Source organism: Charadrius vociferus, unplaced genomic scaffold, assembly GCF_000708025.1.
Source record: "Charadrius vociferus isolate BGI_N301 unplaced genomic scaffold, ASM70802v2 scaffold455, whole genome shotgun sequence".
In the NCBI taxonomy this organism is placed as follows: Eukaryota; Metazoa; Chordata; class Aves; order Charadriiformes; family Charadriidae; genus Charadrius; species Charadrius vociferus.
Window position 1 is genome coordinate 1,928,571 of NW_009648550.1, and position 23,275 is coordinate 1,951,845.

The 23,275-nt window shown below is 35.8% G+C and overlaps 1 protein-coding gene across 1 annotated transcript in view; it reads left to right on the plus strand.

Annotated features, from left to right (window-relative positions):
* EML6 (echinoderm microtubule associated protein like 6) overlaps positions 1 to 23,275 on the plus strand; it is a 116,766-nt gene continuing 93,491 nt past the window's right edge. The window contains exon 1 of the mRNA XM_009886007.1: positions 1 to 197. Coding sequence (XP_009884309.1) covers positions 1 to 197 — 197 coding nt within the window. The remainder of the gene's footprint in view (positions 198 to 23,275) is intronic.

The window sequence follows — 23,275 nt, forward strand, 5'->3', positions numbered from 1 at the left end:
ATGGCGGATCGGACAGCTCCTAGATGCCAGCTCCGTCTGGAGTGGGTTTACGGGTACAGGGGTCACCAGTGCCGCAACAACCTGTACTACACGGCAGGCAAAGAGGTGGTTTACTTCGTGGCTGGAGTCGGCGTGGTTTATAACACCAGAGAGCACAGCCAGAAATTCTTCCTCGGGCACAACGATGATATTATCAGGTAAGGGGGCTGACTTTTCTGGTGGTGGGGTGGGGTGGGGTTTCAAGGGAAGGGAGGAGAATGTAGGGCTGGCAGAATACCCCCTCCTTGCTTCTTACAGCTCAGCTTGTACCTGTCGTTTTAACGCAGCTCAGATTTGTTACCAGCAGTCTGGGTGAAAGCTGTGTTTCTAGCTACTGTTGATTATTATTATTTTTGTAGCAAAGCTTCAAAATGTTACAATAATAAGAGGGAAGGTAAGTTTTTCTATTGCACTGCAGCAAAAGCAAAGCACTTCCTTTCAGTACAGAAATGCACTGGGAATATCTTAGTGCAACAGTGCTGCAAAATTGTGGATCCAGCACCTTGATCTTTCCAGAGCTCGGACCCTCACTCACCAATTCTGATGCCTTATAGAAGGCAGGTGTAGCTTTCTTTACACTCACTAAATCCCAGTACAAGAGTGCGATAACTCTGGTACATAGATTAAACTAATATTTTTCTTTCTTTCTTTCTTTCTTTTTTTTTTTTTAATATCATCTGGAAAATTTCACTCAAAATCAAGTTTAGCTGTTTGTACTCCAGCCAAAAAATCTCAAGTGTGCTGGTGCAAGATGGCTACAGAAGCATAGGTCTTGCACTTGTTCTGACCATTTTTTTTGTCTCTTTCTTTCAAATACCATTTAAGAAGCGGGTTTAATTGATATTGTTGTCCTACAGAAATATTAATTTTACTGCGCCTCACAAAATAACACAATAAAAATGTGGTTATGGAGTTCAAGGTAGCCTTTTAAAAAATCTGTCCAAAATATAGGCATTTACATCAGTAAAACAGAAAATTAATTCTGTCTCTACTACTTTATGACAGAAATCTGAACCTAGAATATTTTTATAAAGGATGTTGCATAGTAATGACACTCCTCTGAGCACAGCTAACTGCTGCCCTCCCTATTCACCTAATTCAGCATGAATGAATGAAGTGTTTTCTTGATGATGTGAAACCAGAATAGTCCCAGGTGACTCACGGTGCGGTAGTACTGTGTGAACATCTGCTGAAGTCAGAGTTTTGACACTCAGTAGCAAAATCACATAATTGTCATGTAATCATTCTGGAGTCTTGTTTACAGAAAGCCATCCACTTTTCCCAGTGAGAGTTTTTGGCTGCTGTGTGTACCCTAGTAGCATTCTTCTCCTCCCCTTTATAATGCATTAAAACATTAGCATTTCATGAATTATGGTGGATGTGCATAAAAGTTTATTCTGCTTTCAAAGGTATTACCAATTCCAAAAGGCTGTTTAAATAGACCCTTTCCTGCTCAGATCTTTCAGAAAAGAATGAGTATTTTAGATGCACATGCAGTATCGTGAAAATAAAGTTTTCCTTATTGTATGGATGTAAATTTTGATACTCTATGGAGTATGAAGTGTAATTCATGTACAGAGTTGTATATTTCTGAGCTTATGTTTGAATTCTCATTAAATACTAGAAATACTTTGTCAAGATACAACTACATGTCTACATATATCCAGTGGTTTTTAGTTGGACAGTGATGCTTTGATTTTCTTTTTTTTTCTTTTTTTTTTTTAATATTCCATCAGCTGAGGAAAAATTGTCCCACTTATTATACTTGACAAAACTTCCCTCCCAAAACCAATTGTATTGCACAGCTTCTGTGCACTTTGTTTTGAGACATCTCATATTACAAGACTGCTTTTGACAGTGTCACATTCAGAATGTACAATGGGAACAGAAAGAATATGAGTGTCTGATATTTGTAGTTTGTCACTGCCTATGCCTGTTCTCTTTAAAGAAAACTAGCGAAGAAACCTGTTCAAATTAGCAGGTGTTTTGAGGGACTCACTGTATGTCCAACTAATCCTTTGGAATTATGAGGGTTTTCTGATCTGCTACAAGATCAGAATTCTGTAGGACAACCGTAATTTCAACAAAGGATGAAACATTTGGGTCCAGAAAGCATGAGCAGGACCCAAATAACAGTTAATTTCAGCTTTTGGTGGCCAAGAAACATTGCTGTCACACGGGGTTTAAGTAACCAGAGAATCTTTAAAATGCTGCTGTTTGCACATGGTAATGGTTGCCTACTTTGCTTTCGATGCACTTTGCAGTCCTTATTGATGTAAAATTCCATCACTGTAAGTGCTTTTAAGTAGATGGTTGCTTGTGTGGTTATCACTGATATGGCTAATAGATGCAGGAATTTGAATTCTCACATTTTAGGTTTCGCAGTTATCATCCAATTGAGATGAATGGGATAAATGTACTTACCCAATTTTTCTGGTTTTGTTGGTATTTAATTTCCTGAGACCAGCTTCTAAACAGCAGTGCATACATTTGTAGTTCAACAGGTTGTAATTTCTAAAGAGATTTGAAACACCGTTTAAAAAAAGAAAACTTGTAAATTTTGGAAAATACTGTGAAATCATTAAGACTGGAAGACCTTGAAGTGGGAAGATCATCTGCTTCCGATGATTGCTTTTAGCTCCTTCTGTGTTGAAAGGTTTCAGTGAATACTATTTTGTGGAGAAAAAAATGATGAACCCATGATTTCAGAGGGCTGAGAACCTGTGTGTTACCTTGAAGTGTTTATTAAAATCATGAAAGTGGATATTTGTCCTTGGTGAAAAGGTTAGATGTATAAAAGTGTATGATTATTGTGTTTTCGTAAGTTTAATAGTTCTGCCTCTTGTTTTGTATGAAGATAATACAGTTGAATGTAATTTAGTTTGGGCTAAAGTAGACCAGACTGTACTGGATTAATGGAGAAATGCTATTTATTCCAAGATTCATATTTGAAAAATAAGTTCTGTGTGTATAAGAAACTTAACGTACTGCACTCAGCTAATAAGGTAGATGTTCAGAGTATGAACAAGTGAGCTCTGAAGTGTTTTGGTTTCTGTGCAAAGCCACTACAAGGTGCTGTGCTTCCAAACTCTTCTTCCTTTTAAATTCTTGATGAGACAGGGTCCTGAACTACCTGATGTAACTTTGAAGTGAGCCCTGCATTGTTGAAGGGTTGGACTGGGTGACCTCCAGAGCTCTCCTTCTAACCTAAAGTATTCTGTGATTCTTTTGTTACTTCCAGTTGTATAATACAGTTCTTCTTCCGTATTATTTAGTTGTGGAATAGTTAATACTATTGATTAACAAGTACTGTCATTATAGAAGTGGATCAACATATGGTTGAAATGAATAGCATTGGTTCTGGTCTCTGTAAACTACTGATGCATTTTGTTCAGAGACTAAAAAGACGTCATTTATGAAGTTTAGACCCTACTTCTCTCCCTCTGTTTTGTTGTGTTGTTTTGTTGTGTTGTTTTGTTGTGTTGTTTTGTTGTGTTGTTTTGTTGTGTTGTTTTGTTGTGTTGTTTTGTTGTGTTGTTTTGTTGTGGGTTTTTTTAAATGGAAGCTTTGATTATTGAGCACAGCCTAGCAGCTCAGGGGTGGTGAAGGTCAGAATACTCCTTTCTCTGAGCTGTCAGCCCTATGGTTTACCCTAAGGTCTGTGTTACAGACCACAAAGCAATCATGAAGTGTCCTGCACAGTTGCTCTACGTTTGATTGTTTTTGAAATGTGCTCTAGCTGAAGCATCACAGCTAACGTGTAATAGCTATGTAAAAGCATAGCTACTGCAACATTTTAATGTAGAAAGAGTTGTGTACACATATCATTACATACGTAACTGATTTTCATTGAATTCAGTTTTTTGTGCTTTGCAGGATTAGGTTTCAGAAGCTGTTATATTAACATATGGGGATTGTTTCCTTTCTTGAGTAGTTTAAAAATGGGGTTTTGCAGCAGGTCATTGTAATGGCTGCTAGTTAATCTATTAATGAGAATCTTGCAATTCATGCAGCATCAATGCCTTCAACAAAATTCATACAAGTGTAGGATTTATGTTTAGTATAACCACTTGCGAGACTGGATCATTAGTTTTGACAGTAATTGAACACTTTCAAAAGAACAGAAGGTTCTCTTACTTTTATATTGTGCATTACTTGTATAACAGCAAGCAATTAGATCACTCCTCTTTTTTCTCTTGATGAAATGTTGAATGGAGGCAGTTCTTTCCTATAATTTTTCTGCAATTTATGTATGTGAAAGCCAAAAACGCTTGTCACAGAACACAGAAAAAATAAAAATATAATCAGTTGAGATACTTCTCATTATAATTTAAAGTACAACTGATTTTGTTTGTTTTTACAGAATTCATTTGTAAACAGAGGTTCCTAACTTTGAGACATTTTTCTGATGGTGTACTAATAAAGTTGTTGCATCCCCCTGTACTTGTATTTCCAAGAATTTCTACAATATTGAACAGTTTTCCTGAATATGTCAAAACTTACTGAGAGAATACGTTTGACAGCAAATTGAAGACTTCACCTGCACTTTTTATATATCCCAGTTTCCTGTGTTATCTGATAGATTGTAGTGTTATGCATTTACAAAAGCACGTTTTGCATTCCACTTGCCTTCAAGTGAGGCACTTGTGATGCAGAGTGCCACAAGAGACTGCTCCCTTTCTCAGGTCTCTCTGCGGTATTTGCTGCCTGGGCACGGTACCTGGAAAGCCAGCGTATTATCTATAGATACCAAAGCATGTTGTTTATGTAAGGCTGCTTACAATGTAATAGCAATGTCGGATTTATCAGAATATTACTGTAAGTATGCTGGTGTGTGTGTTCCACTGTACTGACAGATTGAGATTAAAAATGCGGATGTGCCAGTGGTGATGAGATTTACTGGGCTGTGAGAGTGACTAGAGGCCTGGTTTGTTCTTTAGAGCGATCATTTCAGGAGACAGGATGCGTATTGGAACATGACTGCATATTTTCTTGTCTTTCTGCAGTTGGGAAAAAGGAACTATGATGCTTGAAGCAATGTCATATGTTGTTGGCTGTAGCAAATGTAATTTTGGAATAAGTAAGTTGATGGCAGAGGTATGCAAATCAAAACCCCAGAGTTAAAATATCTACATTGTACTTTTTTTTTTTTTTTAAAATTTAGGTATTATAATAATACTTCTGTTTAGAGGGTGGTGCTTATTTGAAGGGATATAAAATACTTTAAATTTATGTTTAGTTACCACCATTTGGATGGTAAGTGACAGCACTTGTTTGCTGTAGAATGATGTTCAAGTTACTGTGGTTATTTCTTATCCTAAGTGCATGGAAGACTGTACTATCTGTAGCTTTTGGTAAACCTTGACTTTAGTCACAGAAGGTGCGCATGCGGGACTGCTGAAATGTAGCAACCTAAAAGACAGCAAAGTAGCAATGAAGCCGTCTGAGATTTTCAACAATAGAAATTCCAGACCCGTTTCTTATGCGAATGCTATGTAAGTTCCTATGCAAAGACATCAAAACTTGAAAGACATGACTTTGGAACAGCTAGGGTGAAGCAGAATCTGAGATCTGTGTATTCTAGCATGCTTTGGGAACTGTTTTGAGAGAGTAGGTTGGTAAAGGAATTTCATTTTAAAGAAATTAATCCCCTGTAAAAACTCATCTAATCAGCTTATTGCTTCTTTTGCTTTCAGTCTCAAAAAAGCAGGGGGAAATGCCCTTTATTTCATGAAGGCCACTCTTTGCTCTGCTTGATTGCTGTGCTGCATTTAGATTTTAAGTCTTTACTGGGACATGAGCTGCTATAAAAATTTGTTTCTTAAATATCCATATTAATGCGTCAGACATGTTGGAGTATATACTTACAGTATCTTATGGAATGTGATTTTAAAAACACACAGATTAGTTAAAAATGCAGAAAAACTCAGTAGGTATTTGTAGCAGTATGTCTATAAGAACGGCTGTCATTTAACTACAGTACTTAAACAGACCAGTCCATATACATCCCAGTGATATGTCAGATACTACAGCAGAAGAATAAGATTTTTTGCTTGTCCAATCACAGCTCGTTTGCTTGTTTGGACAAGTGAAAAGATGTTTATTATTAAAAATCACAAGTGGAGTTTTGAGCATTTAAATCATCAGATTGATTAAACTCATAGTCAAAATGGAAAAGAAATAACCATGTCCAACAAAATGGGAAGCACTTGTATTCCTCTGTAGAAAATGTTTGGATCTTTGTTATGTTTTAATCTTTTCACAGCTGTAAAAAAGACAAGTGTTTAAGTCTGGATCAGCTAGTATATTACATTTTTATTGGATTTGTGTGAAGCAACTTATTATCACACAGAACCGAGTATCTAGCTTATTAAATATCAAGGATTTGGCGTGCATTAGTTTTATTGGAATTTTGCAGTTAGAGATTTATCTATCACATTATTTTACCTTTTTTTCCCCACTGCTTACAGTATATTAAAAAAATTAAGTTTTGTTTTGTTTTTTTACATTTGCTCCTCATTAACTCTGCAACTTTTTTACTTGTTGTATTTTATTTCAATTTGATTTAAGATGACTAGGAATCATCAGGTAGTTGTGCATATTCACTATTTGACAGGATGAAAACTCGTAGAAAATGTTTTGATATGAGTAACCTTAATTTCAAATTCTCTTTTTAGTCAGAAGAATGTGAGGAAACTTATGGGACAGTTTTGTATTACCATTTTCTATTATAAAACTTCCTGCAAAAGTATACAAATTCTTCTTTTTACAGAAGTTTATAAACTGCATCTTGTAGGACAGAAGAGATCAACCTCCATGAACTATTAGTCTTTCTTACTAAATGGGTGTCAGATAGTTTTAGCTAGGCAATTTCCAGATACTTATTTTCTTTCTTCTAAGTCTTGATTAGGTTTTTGCAGGAAGAATCACATCTTTCTTTTAACACTTAATAGAAAAACAATAGTGTGTATTTCAGCAATTAGTATTACAAATTCATACTTTTGCCCATGATAGCTTGTCTGTAACTGGATATCTCAAGAAAGAATTGTGTCTTGTAGGTGCTACAAACGTCCTTCCAATATTTTCACCATGCAAACTGGCAACTGAGACTTTTCAGATGAGGAGGTCTAAGTTTCTGTAGTCCGTACTTTGGTTTTTCTTCAAGGACGCAAGGGCTGCACTTCCTTTGGTGACAATGGAAGAGGGAGTTTTTTGGGTTTGAACTGCACTGCAGAAGAAAGCTCCTCTGCTATAGTATCTGTTTGGGAGTAGAAACAGGGTTTTCAGTTTGATGGAGTTTACTATTTATTTTTTTTAAAAAAAAAAAAGTCTTGAGTGGGAAGGAACTGCAGCGATATTTGTAGCAATACTTCTGATCTATCTCTGTAGAAGGACAAACTGCTGGAACAGTTTTCAGGAACCATAAATACATCTAGGAAGTATTCTCAATGACTTTAGTACTAGGCTTGCACAGCTTTCTACAGCTCCAAGCGTATGCTTCTCTGCAAAAGTAGGAGAGGTTTTAAGGTCTTTAGAAGAGACTTGCTCACTTGCCTACTGCTCAGTTTTTAAAGGAACTTTGGTGAACAGCAAAAATGCCTGCCTCTTTCCCCACTTAAAGACTCTTCTTTGCAATAGCAGCTTGTTTTTCATGAGATAACTAAATGTTCTTGGGGTAAAAGTTACTCTGGAGTTTCTGTCTAACAGATATGTTGAATTTAAATTCTTCTTTAGAAGTAGTATTTATAAAAGGCTTGGAATGAGACCTCCAAAGCTTTAGGCCAAGTATAGACCACATGTTTATGTCTGTCTTAAAGACTGACATGATGAACCAACCCAGGAGATCCCTAAAGGAAATATCATCCTGCTGCATCTTCAAGGACTGTGGCATTGGATGCATCCAGGGAAGAACATCACAGTGCTTTTGTCTGGGGTCATTGGTATTGCAGGGAGAGGGTTATATGCATTGTGCAAATATACTGGAGATAAAAGTTACTTATTTAGTCTTCACTTTGTGTCCATCTTATATTCTGAACAAAATTCTGCAAGTTGTTAAGAACAACTTAATAATGATGTATTACTCAACTGAAAAAAAGGGCCGTTGCTATTTGTGTGACTTTGCATAGTGATGTCCTGGGTTGTACATCTGCTTTTGCAACCTCTTGAGTTTTTTGCGCTTACCAGACAAGACTACCAGCATAGTGAATCAACTCATCAGTCAGACATGGACTTGTTGATTCCAAATTTTGGTAAATGTGCTGTGTTGCTGTACACATTCAGATTTCTGGATTATTGCTAAGGTGTTTTGCATGTACTAATGTGGTTTTAATATAAAATACATAAGGTTTCTTTAAACAGTCTAACATTATAATGAACTTTGGTACACTGTATCTTATTGTTATAATTTCTGTTGATGCTGGCGTTGAAGTCTGTTCTTTTGTGACAGATGGATTGGAATACACTGAAACTATGGTAATAAAAATTGAATACAGAATAAACTGTACTCTGAGAGAGATATAGCAACCCCTTTATTTTGGTTGCCTAGCACTCCTTGTTACAAAAGGTTTTACTGAATTTTTATTGGGACTTTTGAGTGCTTTTGTTATTTTCAGCAGACCTAAACATTCAAGGGATAATCCTACATCAAAGTTGCTGACAAGTAATACAGTTTATATATAGTCATACTAATACTTATGCATCCACATCAAAATTGGGCATGTATTTATGCAAAACGTCTGCTTCCTCATCTTCAGAAATTGTCTTCCATATGCAGAGATAAAAATTGCAAGTGTCATTCACTCTTACACTGTCTTTAATAGTAACGTATTACTTGCAAATATTAATTGCAAAACAGGGGTATTTGTAACGGTTTTGGGCAAGATGAGCTGAACTTCTGAAGAAGTCAGGATACAGTGTAAAATTTCCCTCTTTTTTTTTTTTTAAAGAAGTGTTGTTTATTCTATAAAGATTTCAAATTAATTTCAAATGAAAATTTGCCATTTCATGTTTTGACAGAAAATTTTAACAAAATCAATTTAAATCGGGAGAGCTAATTCTCTTTATTTCCCTTCCATTCAGTGGAAGGAGAAGAGCTTTTTCACGAACATTGCTGGAGTCTGATGTTCACCATAAGCACTTTTGGTTTCCTTCTTTCTGCTTTGTGTATACACTAAAAAGTTTTGCAATGATAGCTTAAGAAATGAGTCATGGTGTTGCCTGAGTAGGCTGACGCTCTTTGGGAGCAAATGAGAGGGTAAAAAGGAGTCTGTATGATGTATTGTTAGAGATATGACCACTATATTAGTGACCTTGGGATAAATGGAAAATGGGTTAGGAGCACTAAAGAGGATAGATAAGATTATTAAACAGATAGGCCAGTAATGAACTGGTTATCAATCGCCACATTTAAAAATATACTATTTTGTAATTTGAGACTAGTCAGGTTGACTAGTGTATAAGATGCATGCATTTATTATTTGTGGTGGTAAATCATTACTTTGAATCCAGCTAAAAGCGTGAAAGCTTTTGCATTTCTGCTATAAGATGTATATTGAGAAATAGATGAGAAAAGGTAGTATAGTTTAATCCACACTATATAATTATAGCCATTGAATGTAGATAACTAGATTAATCCGTGCAACTGTCCTCCATAGCCTCTAGTTTAAACTTATACAATGGATCAGTGGAGATACTTTATTCTTTGCTAAGATAGATTTCAGTAAGTCTTTAAAACTTGCATATAGCTTTGTAAACTAAGGATAGTAATCCTTAGTTCTTTTAGCTAATTGTGGTTTTGGTTTTTGGTTTTGGTTTGGTTTGGTTTTTTTACTTGCGTTACATGCTAATATTTCTGGTTCAGTGAAATTAGTAATTCAAACATAGAACTAAGGCGAGAAAATGTTCAGGGACCTCCATCATAAATCCTGGTAAAGTGAAAGACAAAATTAAAAGACAGTAATAAAGCACGTGCGCACACACACAGACACAAAGAGTAAATATTGTTCTGGAAAAAAAAAAAAGAGGTGTTAAAGAATTTTTATGTGATGAAGTCCAGATACTGACATTTTAATGAAATTTGTATTTAATTAAATCACTCAAATTCTAGCTAAAGATAGAATGGGATCAAAACATGATGTTTTTTATTTTTTGCTGTGTACAAAATGTATTGGGCTGTGTCTGGAATTTTACCCAGCCAACTAAAAAGGATACCTTAGCTATTGGAAGGCGTATAGTGGCACTGAATTATCACAGTTGCATTCACTTTAATTGAGCGGCAAATTTGTATCCCTATTCACTTTATATGAGAAATTGATATCACTAGTATACAGTTTTTGGACTATTCTGATATTCATGTAGCTTATAGATTGCAAGCTATTTAGCTGCTCTTGTACAATGCTGCTTCCATTAATTGTATTTTACCTGAAGATGAACTGCTAACGAAATCACTTTCAATACTAAAATGGTTTTTTTATGACTAATGTCCTAGTCTGTATGGTAGCCTAAAATGACTTACTGCCTTTTCAAAATTATTATGTTATCCTTTTAAGTTATCTTTATATCCTTTTTAAAATTACCTTTCATAAATTCAAGTTCTCCCTGGCAGAACACTAATAGTTTTATCAAAAAAGCAATTTTATAAATAATTTTTATCTTAAGAAAATAGATATAAAGTAATTTCTTCCTCTGGGATAGAACTTCGAGTTTTGAGGGGGTTGCATTTTTTGTTTGTTTTGTTTTCATATTTATTTTTCTCTGGGCTTTTATAAAATTTTCAGATTTATAGTTTTTATTATTTTTTCTCCTAGTAAGGAGATTAATTTATTGGAGAGAGATATAAAATGCAGTAGGAAAAAATACCATATTATTTTAGTTTTGTTTGCAGAGTGAGTGGAGTGCATACTACTAGCTATACTAATGGAGGTCTCATACTGATTTTTGGCTACTCACCTCCGAGGCATCACTGCTGTATTACAAAGCTAGGAAAGAGCCAATAAAGAGTTGTTATAGGCAGCCAGCAGTGTCGTTATAGTAGAATCTATGGAAAATAATTCCTCTCTTCACGTAGCAAGAAAATACAGAAGTTGATAAATGCTTGTACTCTCTTGAGGCTCATAGCAGAAGATGACCTATTGTTTTATTGTCAGCTCTGTAGATCTAGACAAGAACTCGAGAATAATATATCTTCAAAAGCACATACACCAATGACTACAGTTTTTGACTCTTGCACCAAACTAGTTATGTCAGGGTATATTTTAACAATTTTTGTTGCAGTATAGATTAATGAGTTACCAGAGAAATTATAAGTAATTGTCCAGAAAATCTATGGCTTGCATTAACAGTAAATGCCAGGAGTGGGATATGTTTTGGAGAGCTTATCCGTTGTATTTTTTAGCTTAGGTATTTAGGTATTTTTAGCTAGTATTAGGCTAATACTGAAGAATTAGGTATGACACATTTATTTTTTTTTGTAATAGGTATCTAGCGTGATGCAGTTTCATTCTCAAAATTCTTTCATGAAGAGAGGATATTTTGCTCAAGAAATCTGTAAGGGAAAAGAAGAGCAGGTAGATATCTGAACTGTGTGCAAAGGACACATGAAACCTTCTTCAAAAGCTTGTATTTTTTAAAGCTCTGAAACTAATTAATATTTTAAATAAGTAACGCAGAGGCCTGTTTCTTTATGGCCCTGCAAACAATGAAGTCCATCACTGTTTACACGGCTGGCTGGCTGCCATCATATGGTTAAATCTGGAAGTCTGCTAAAGCAAACTGAATGGAATTGATTAGCTCATTTTATTGAAACAGTACTCCCCTAATCTTAAATTGGGTTTATGCTCAAGTATTCTGTTCAGTTTTAGCCTCCAAATATCGTATGAGCTATTAGCAAAACCCACTTTCTCTGTGTAAGGGGAGAGTGTAGTGCTTTGTCTACTGAGGCAGAAGTAAATGGAAAAGATGGTATGAAGAGGAAGGTGTATTTTGTTCTTCAGATGAACCTGGCAGTTGTGGTGTGAATCCTGCTTTCTCTCCTACCGGGATGTAGAAGGCAAAAAACCCTATAATGTAAAGGATACTGTAAACTAGGATACTCTAAACTAGAAAAAAACCAGAGTATTAGAAAATGACAAGCAGTAGACCAGATTATAACTGCCTGAAACGACCTGCTGCCAGGCAGTTACGTAATTGCATGAAACTCTTCTGTCTCCACTGCAGTACTGAATTGAAAATACAGCAAAAAGGTCTCTGATAAGACCCGCTGTCTCAGATTTCACAGAAAGCAGAACTCCAGGTTCAGAATCTTTGCTTTGAATAGTTTGCTAAGAAATCAAGAGAAAAAGAGAAATAATAACGTCATTGTGCTCACATAGAAACATAAAAAGTCATAATTCCATGTTTGTTTATATAACTCCTCCTATTAAGTCTCACCAAAAAAAAAAGTTTAAAAGGCATTCTTTGGATAACTGTAATCTCTCTCAAATACAGTATTTAATGGATTTTGGTAGTGCAATGACTTTACAACACCTGTTCTTTCATATTTGTGTCTGTGACAGGTTGCACATCCAATAAAACACAGGTAAAATTAATAACTGTGGATAATTAACAACTATGCATTGCGTAGAGATACATGTGTTTTGAATAATAGAGGGGCCCCTATATTATGAAGGTGCCTAGTGCAGCCAGTTCTACTAAAGAAAAAGTAAGATGAAGCAGTTTGTGAATATCTTTTCAAAATATATGATCAGTCATTCACCAGAACGTGAAGATTAAGGAAACATTCCAGTGACACTCTGGTTCCTCAGAAATTTAATACTGAAAATTTAACTACAGTTGCTTATGTAAAATATTAATTTAATTACACGGCATTACTTTTTATTTGAAACTTACTATATTTACATTTTATAACAATTAAATTGTAAGCAGATATAAAGCAATCCTGTCAACATTGCTTAACTCTAGATAAGTTAGTATCAAGTCAGATTGTGCATGGAGCCTGTGGGCTTTGAACAGTGTGGCAAGTATTTACATAGTTTCTTTCAGTTATCTAGCTTAGGTGCTGCTTGAGAAACGGAAGTCAGGAGCCTGTTCATTGTTAAAAGAGAACTGTTGTCAAAAGGAGAAGGTTGTCAAAAGAGAACTGTTCCCAGGCAGACAATTCAAACCTCTACCAAGTTGGTTGCCTAAAAGAACCTTGAGTAGAGGTACTGAATGATTTATCTTCCTAAGTTTTTTCCAACTATCCATTTTGTAGCCAGCACACAAGAGAAGTTATCTGATTCAAAGACCATGCTAAATTCCCAAACTGTGTCTTCATTTTTTGCTGTTTCTCTTATCTTTCTGTAGAGATACCACAGACATAATTTGTTTTTCAGCTATCGTGATGGCTCTGTGGGCATTACCTTATGTGCTAACATATGAATTGCTCTGTTAACACAGATGGATCACTTTAAAAGTTTGGAAGTAAATTAATCTTCAATGTCTAAAATTTCTAGAAAATACTTGAATTTCCAGGGCTTATTTTTATGCTATGATATGAACTAGGATGTAGGTCTTTAACTATAAAGCACTAACAAGAATTCTGAAAATCTTTATGGTTTTCCAAAATCTTTACAGTTTACTAATGTAACTTTGTGTCCTGGTTTGAGTGACACAGGAATAATTTCTCTTTCAGTAATTTTGCTTTGCAGTAAGGTCTCTTCTAGGGAAAACTGCATTTTTAGAAGACTGGAGTGTCTGAATTTGTGAAAATACTTACTTTATAGGCAGCTATGGTATGCACGTTTCAAGGTCTCAGTGTTTTCAAGTTAGCCAGGTTCAGGGATGAGGATGAGCGAGACCTAAGCACTTGACCCAAGCTGGCCAACAGGGTTATTTCATACTGTGAACATCATATTCAATATGAATTAGAAAGTTTGAAGTCCAGCGGACTTCTTGCCCTGGTGCTGGACCCCAGAGGCCTTCCCTTCCTCCCAAAGCCGTAGTGCTCGCAGCATCCGACATTTGCTGTCCACTGCTGGGAGTGCACAACTTCCTACTGGTATAATTGGCTGAGTATAATCCTTGTATATTTTATATAGGTCTGGGGATCGATATTGGTTCTTTAGTATTATTATTTTTAATTATTTAGTCTTATTCTGTTAAATCAGTTTATATGTCAGCCTTCAGGTTTCGTTGTTTTTTCCCCAATTCCCCTTCCTGGGTGGGGAGGGTGATAGAATTATTGTCTGAACAACAGTAAATTGTTGTGGGTTCCTCAAACTGTAATACTGTACTGAAACTCTTTGTACAAATGTCTGTGATTCAGTGGACTTTGAACCTAGCTCTGAATTGCATGATTTTAATATTGATGATGAAGCTCTTCTCATTTAAATCTTCAGCCTGAAATGTCATTCAAATTAGACTGTGTCAGTGATGAACATAACAATTGTGAGAGGTGCTAGGAATCCTGGTGTATGTAAAGACTCCTGTTTTAACTATCTTTGTGTCATATGTGTTTGCTAGCAATGATAGCACTGACTCTATCTGCATGTAACCTCTGCTGTTCTTAGAGAAGACTGGTTAGACTGAGTTCAAAACAAGTGAAATAGAGTTCAAGTTGTATAAATTGGCACGCTAGGTTTTGGGTGAGAAGAAAGAGATTCACTTTCCAAAATCTGGTTTATACAGGAGTGTGACTAGTCATGTGAGGAAATCCTAGATCTACGTAGAAGATGGGTGTAAGCTATTTATTTTAAATCAGAATAGATAGTATTTTTCTCAGAGAGTTGGCATAATGTGAGATACAATATGATTTTTCTATAAGAGAGCTGAGAGAGCAGTGTCCACTTATCTGAGCAAGGAATGTTTTGGTGTCTGCATCAGTATAATTTTACAATTTTTATTATTTACAATTATTATTTACAATAATTACAATCTCAGTTAACTATCAGACCTGATGATGGGTCATAAGATAACTTAAATTAGGAATGACCATGCTATTTTGTATTTCAAGAGAGGACAGATTAAATTAAGTATGAATAATAAATACACTGTTGTAAAGTAAGACAACTCTTTAAAATGCACTGTTTCTTGCTGTATTAAATAGTTACTTGATGGAATTATTCTGAATGTGCTCTGTACCCAGTGTATTGCATTTCACGTTTTCCCTGTGGTATCCGTTATTTTTCGTGTTGAATCTATGCAACTCCCTACTGCCTAGAGGTAAATGTTCTTTTACCTTGTCAATTAGTTTGGTATGAATTACTTTATACATGATGACAGTTAAGTGCACTGCACAAATTTTTTTTTTCTGCCTTCTTCCACTGTATTGGATATAACTATTTAATTAGCCTAACCCCCTTGAAACTGAGCATTTTCTGCAGCTGTCACAGGTTACTACCAGTTAATCTGTAGTTTCTGTGTACTGATCCACTTCAGCCTTTTGTCAGGATTGTGTTCTCTTGGGGCTTTTTTAATATATATATTTATACATTTGATATTTTTATACACACGCATATAGGTATATATAGATATATAAAAATATTACATAATTATAGAATGTATACATATATAATAAGATATGTATTTGTCTTTCAAATGAATTGTTGACTAAATGTTTAACATAAATGCTCCGTATTAAAAAGAGCCCCATGCTTCTATTCCTTGTTATAGCACCTTGTGGGCTTTGGATTTACAGACAATAGAGCTGATCACAGCCACAGCCTATGCAATTGTAAGTTATCTCTAGATAGACAGGAAAGATGTGTGTTCATACAGCAACAACTTTGGGAACGAACCTCCCTTCAGCTTTCCAAAAAGCCTATTTCACCATAATGTCAGATTAATAATATTAGAACTCTTGACAATGAACTTGTACTGATACCGGTGACCCCTGGATTACTCCTTTAACTTCTGGACACTTTCTCTTTTGTCCTGCTGGTAGTAGTGAAGGCTGATGCTTCGTTCAGTTTATGAATGTTCTGGACTGAAACCTGGAATTTCTAAGCAGTTGGAACTAAATAGGGATGTTCAATATTGGCAAATCTGAGATTTTTCGGAGTTGTGACAGAATTTTAGGCTCCTAGGAAACCTTACCAGTAAAAAAAAATAAGCTCTTGCATTGTCACAGGAGGGTGGGGTTTTTTTGACGCTGGTATATGACAAGAATTTTTTTCAAAAAAAAGTGATAACCCCCCCCAAAAAGTGGTTGTGCACGAGCATACGACTTTACATTCTGCTTAGATGATCATGGCAAATTTTAGCTCTTCATTTCTTTCTGAAGACAGATCATGGCATTTCACCTGTCATTTCCAGTTATATTCTGTACTGATTATTCCTGTGGGAATGTTAGCATATTCTTTCTAACATGTTTTATTTCAGTTTTTCTTCAGTCTTCCTTGAGTCAGTTAGGTAGAACTAGTTTCCTGTTACTTTTGGTATCCACCACCCCAAATGGAATAGCTTTGATGAAACTGAAACTAAAGTATGTTTGTCTCTCTCCTATTTTGTTCTTGGATTGCTCACTGATATGGGACTTCCAAGACTCAATTGTTCATACAGTGTGCCAACATATTTTACCTATATTATTTTGAAAATTTTAGCATATGTCTTTGATCAGCTGTTTCAGAAACCAGTAAAAAACCCTGAGGTATGTAGTTCATAGAAAAAGTCGGCAGCATATCATAAGTTTTCAACATCATTTTGTTGTTAGGCATTTAATCATTATTTTTCTTAATTAGAATTTTCATTTGTATTAAAGTATACTTCTCTTGATTAAATAATTTTTCCTTTGTTTCTCAAATTTATTATACTTATACTTCTTACACTTGTTAAAAGAAAGCTCAGCTGACACTGTGAATAAAAATGAGTGCTTCTGGCTAGCATTTAGGGAGATGACTTCATAGTTATCAATCAAACTCCCACGCAGTTGCAACAATCTGCTTTGACTGATGACCCCATAGTCACCTCCCTAAAGGCTGGCTGAAGGTCTCTCTTCTCTACACTAACTCAGAGATATTAGTTGACTAATATGTGGAAAGTTTCCTTGCTGTCTTATTTTCTCTTAATTCTGTTCAGCTTGCATCTTTTTTTTTTTTTTCTATTTTTGCTCTTGTGTGTTAATCTAGATATTTATGTTTTAGTTCCTTCCAGTCAACACAGGATGATACCCCTTAGGTAAAACAATATTTTGTTATGAATCTACATTTTTTCACCAAATCTGTGAGAGTTAGATGCTGATGTACACAGCTAAGAGTATTTATTTCTCTAAATGAGGTTCAGTTGTTTGTAACCTTTCAACACGAGGAGTACTGTTGAGCTGTGGGACAACTGCCTACTTCTTTTCTTCTAAATGCAACAGTGAAGGCATTTGGTTCTTCATCCTTGAGAACAAAATAGCATGGGGAATCATTGGAAAAATGTATGGCAATCTTCAGGTTTTATTTTTTTGTTTATCACTGTTGAACTGCGCCTGAAGGGGTATTTAGGTTTGTTCCTAATGTATATAAAATAACTGAATATATGGATAGAAAATATACAGAAAATAAGGAGGTGATCAGTGACAGCCAACATGGCTTCACTAAGGGAAAATCGTGTCTGACAAATTTGATGGCCTTCTATGACAGGGTTACAGCATTGGTGGATAAGGGAAGAGTAACTCATGATGTCTGCCTGGACTTATGCAAAGCATTTGGCACTGTCCCACGTGACATCCTTGTCTCTAAATTGGAGACACATAGATTTAACAGATGGGCCACTCAGTGGATAAGGAATTGGCTAGATGGTTGCACTCAATGAGTTGTGGTCAACAGCTTGATGTACAAGAGGAGAGCAGTGATGAGTGGCATTCCTCAGGGGTCAGTATTGGGGCCAGTGCTGTTTAACATCTTTGTCAGCAACATGGATGATGGGATTGAGTGCACCCTCAGCAAGTTTGCTGATGACACCAAGCTGTGTGGTGCGGTCGACATGCTGGAGAGAAGGGATGCCATCCAGAGGGACACTGACAGGTTTGAGAAGTGGGCCTGTGTAAACCTCATAAAGTTCAATTTGGCCAAGTGCAAGGTTCTGCACCTGGGTTGGGGCAATCTCAAGCACAAATACAGGCTGGACAGAGAATGGATTGAGAGTAGTCCTGAGGAGAAGGACTTGGGGGTGTTGGTTGATGAGAAGCTCAACATGACCTGGCAATGTGCGCTTGCAGCCCAGAAAGCCAACAGCATCCTGGGCTGCATCAAAAGCAGCATGGCCTGCAGGGCGAGGGAGGTGATTCTGCCCCTCTGCTCCGCTCTGGTGACACTCTACCTGGAGTACTGCGTCCAGCTCTGGAGCCCCCGACATAAGAAAGACATGGACCTGTTGGCGAGTCTAGAGGAGGGCAGCGAAGATTATCAGAGGGCTGGAGCACCTCTCCTATGAGGACAAGTTGAGAGAGTTGGAGTTGTTCAGCCTAGAGAAGAGAAGGCTCCGGCAAGACCTTATAGCAGTCTTTCAGTACCTAAAGGGGGCCTACAGGAAGGATGGGGAGGGACTCTTTATCAGGGAGCATAATGATAGGATGAGGGGTACTGGTTTTAAATTGAAAGAGGGTAGATTTACACTAGATATTAGGAAGAAATTCTTTACTCTGAGGGTGATGAGACACTGGAACAGGCTGCTTAGAAGCTGTGGATGCCCCGTCCCTTGAAGTGTTCAAGGCCAGGTTGGATGGGGCTTTGAGCAACCTGGTCTAGTGGAAGGTGGGTTGGAACTAGATGATCTTTAAGGTCCTTTCCAACCTAAACTATTTTATGATTCTATGATTTATTCTGTTGTGGTCAAGAAGGGGTAACATCCTGTTGACCCTTGTATTTACAGACAAGAACTGGTCAGGGATGTTAAGGTCAGGAGCAGTCTTGGCTGCAGCCGTCATGAGGTGGTGGAATTCAGGATCCTGAGAGATGGCAGCACAACAATTAAACAAGATCACAAAGTGAGATTTTAGGAGAGGAGAATTTGGTCTTTTCAGGGATCTGGTTGGCAGAATAATGTGTATTAGCATTTGATATATATCGCTATCCCTAGTCTGTTATGTGCTTTTAACTTCATTAATCTTAGGTTCTAATCTTTCTTAAATGTGGAGCACCGACTTGCTTTAATGTTGATAGGCCATCATAAACTATAGTTAAAAAAAAATATTAAAAAAATGGTTCATGAGCCATGTTTTCAGCCAAGTAAGATAACACAAATATTAAACTCAAATGCCACAATTTTAGTCATTTTCCAACTAAATAAAAAAGATATGATTACCTAATGTCATGTGAAAAAACCCAGTTTGTTTTGTTTCTTTAAGGTGTGTTCCAGTCAGGTTATGAAGCTTATTTCCAAAGTAAAAATGCAGACATTTCTAAATATATTTATGACTTCATTATGAGATCATAAAAGCCAAAATACATAATTCTACTATTTTAATATTTAAATCATGAATATGGAATAATGCTTTTGCTTTCAATTTTTTTTAAATTCTGAGATGATTCCAAATCTTTTTTTACTTATTCCAGCTGCCTGCATAATACAAAAATAAAAGCAAATTTATGCAAAATGCATTGCACAAATTAACATATATTAAAATTCTAGTTGTTTCTCAACTAGTCTGATATTTTTGCAAGACAGAGAAGAATGTGAGTAATGTGTCACGCATCAGTTGGATGTATTAATCTTTTGCTTTCAAAAATACAAGTGTAATCAGAAAATATTGATGGCGGTATTGTTGGCTGAGCTGCAAGTGTGTTTTAGTACTGCAGACTGTAATGTTCCTGGAGATACTTTAAACTAGCTAGCTTGGGTACCACTAGCATGGAACTCAAAAAGGGAAAACTTATCCTTAGTTTTATTATTCCTTCTATGGAAATCTGGGAATTCCTCCAGTGCATCGTTACTTAAAATACACCTGCCTCCCATTTTATCTATTTGCCTGTACTGGGAGTACAACACAAGATATGAATACCCGAATCAGCTCAGAAGCTGGTTTTCAAGAGAAAATTTTAAAAGCTATGCCCAGAGTATGCTGTATATATGGTATATCCCCTAGACCCTGTAGATGCTGTCATTTGAATTAGGCAGATTTATTGTATTCAAATCCCAAATTACATTTTAATATGCACTTAAAACATTATAATTGTGTAAACAATTATTCAGAAAAGAACATTTTGATTTATTTCACTTCAAGTAGTTGTATTTGGTGTCAATATGTTTCTGTTCTGAAACTAATGAAGAATGAAATCTGTATATAGTTCTTCTAGTGTTGCAGCCAAAGCTTGGAAAATATTAAGACAACTTTGTTGTATGGCCTCCTCCTTTATGGAATTTCACATTTATAAATGCAGTGCCAAATAATACGTTTGGCTTGCTTCTTGAGAAGGTGCACTGTGCACTCTCATCCTGTTCTTTGACTTGTTCTGGTAAAACGTGACTGTCCACAACATAAGAATTTCCAGAATTTTAACTGTCACTAAGGTAGACAGCTTGAGTCTCTTTGAATTTTCTTATCTATCCTTTCTATTGCTTTTAGTAATATTAATTTACGATGCCTCCCTTTGTAGGATAGAGACATTTGGGAGAAGTAGATTCTGCTGTCATCTGCAGGAGAGGAGCTGGTGAATCTTGGTGGCAGAGCAGAGACAAGGGATGTCTGATGCACTGGGATACTGTATAAAACACATACCATGGGCTTTCTTAGATATAAACTGTATAGTAGCTTGCATGTGCATACTCTTTATGTTGTATATACGTTATTTTGCACATATATATAGCCTTAATATGCTTTCAATCAATTATCACAAAGATTAAAGGAAGTCCATGTATTCTTCCTAAATATCATTAAAATGCTATGTTGGTATTAACTCCTGATTTTTGGAATTATAATCTCAAGAATAAGGTTTTCTATCATATCAGTCCAAGAGATAATTTGATTTTCTAGTCCTGAACTACAGTTTCAGAAACTACAGTTTCTCATCTGAAAGCACTGCTCATACCCATGTTAGCCTGAAAAAATACATTTTTAGAGCTTATACAGTCTTCTGTGAGGTTCCAAAAGGGAAAAGCAAAAAAAAAATAAAATTACTTTGGCTCGTGTAATTAGTGTTATCATTTACATTTGAAGCTGCTTCTTTCTTTTACTTGGTTATTCAGTGGGTTGATGGAATAATATAATCGACTTTCTAATGGACTTTCTAACTCCTCAGGCAGTCTGCTTTTGTATGGACCACTGCACTAGGGTGAACCTGATGTACTGAGTAACTAACAAAGCCATTTACTTTTTTCTCTCCTTGCTTTTGTATTTCTTTTTCTTCTTTTCTTTTTTTTTTCCCCTTTTTTAAGGAAAGCATAAAAAGTACGTAAATAACATGGCATAAATGACTTAGAGAAAATATTCAATATCACAGGAAAATAGTAAGGGTTAAAGAGAAATTAAAAGTGGAAAAATTAAAACATTTTTTTCGTGACTATACAAAATTTATTTGAATATTATGCATCATGGAATTATTCTAACGCATAACAATGATCAATGAACCAGGAAGGACAAAAAAAATTAAAATAAATCTTTTCCTGATTGTAATTTCTATATACAGTTAAGTTCTAAAAATGGCCAAAGTTAATTTCTGTCTTTCACCAGATATAGGTGAGAGAAACTTGTTTAATTCACATAGTTTTGGAGTTGTATGCTTCTATGGTAAAGGGTAATATTTTCATACTCTTTTAGTGATTTCTGTAAAAGCCCAACGATATTTGTAGGTGTTGAGTGAAGGAAGATTTTTTAAGGGCTTTTAATGTGTTTATCTAGTTCTTACAGTATTTTTAGTAGTTTTAATAGGAAATGTAGGTGTCCCATGTTAGCCAGTATCCTAAAATATAACTGTTAGAAAAACTTGGCAGAATTTTACTCTTAAATAAATTTGGGAAAATCACAGTTTATTGAAATACTTTGAATTACGATTCTCAAATTGACAAAGGCCACAGGTTATGTGGCCTAGATATAGTAACCTACAGTTTGTGAAGAAATTGTTTTAGATTTCCTTTCACAGATATATTTGGTATCTACTCTTGTTTGTAGTGGATATATTTATATGTATTGCCTTCGGGAAGAAAGGGTGCTTCCTTTATTATCATGGTGAAGAGGAAGGCACTGAGCTAACTGTATATATGTTTTGTTATCTTTTACATGGGCTTTTATAGTCCTTTAATCTTCACAGTGCCTCTATGTGAATAACAGCTAGAAGGAGGCGAGATAAATCTTTTGCTAGCAAAGTTCCATCTAGTTAGTAGTAGTAACTGGAGTAGTAATCTGGAGTTGCAGAAATTCTGAATTCATTTCCAGTTTCTGAGAAGAAATGGACCTTGGTAGTCCCACAGATTTCTGTTCCTGCTAGATTTAAGAATTCTAACGTCTTTAGACACTTTCACCTCCAGTCTCCCTGTTCCCAGTTCCTGCACCTAGTGTAATAGTTGGAGATGGAGCAGTTGTAGCTGAAGTCCTGATGCCTGCATCCAGGATCTTCAGAGGATTCCGCTAGCAAATAGATATATCTTTATGGTGCTTTTCTCAGATGTGAGTTGGCCATATTTAGGCATATTTTCAGAAGTGGAGCAAAATGCATAGCATCCTTCAGATTGAGCAATGGACTTTTGGAAATATTTTAAGTAACTACAGGCAATGTCATAAGCCAGATTTCCCTGAAAATGGTGTCCTTTGATTACTTTTGATTAATCAGGATTTTATTTCAGTAAAGGCTTCAAAATGAGCTTCCTTTTCCTAGACATCTGAAAACCTCCTCTTGGCAAACTGAACACCTTATCTACATGAGAAATTTAGTGTAATGTCTGTGTCTTAGACACTAAAGATTCCACTGGGCAAAAGACCTCAACTATAGAATGATTTCTGTGATATAAAATTGATGTGAACTTGAATTTATGTTTTTCTGATAAAAAAGCAGTTCTGTTCTGTGAGGATTTTCTGTTGTCTAACAGCAGTTAAGAACATATTTTTCTCAGATGAGTTTTACACCTCTACTTAACCTGCTTAACTTGAAAAAATGAAAGTCAGAAGTTGCAAATAGCAATGGGCATGTAAAATACCTGCACCTGGACTTTCCAGGATAGTCAATTTGTAACAAATGTGGATCAGCTGGGAGAGGGAAAGAAGATAGTTCTGGGTTAGATGCAGAATTCAGTTGTTAAACTGGATGCAGAGAAGCTGCTCAGAGGACTTGGTAAGCCCTTATTC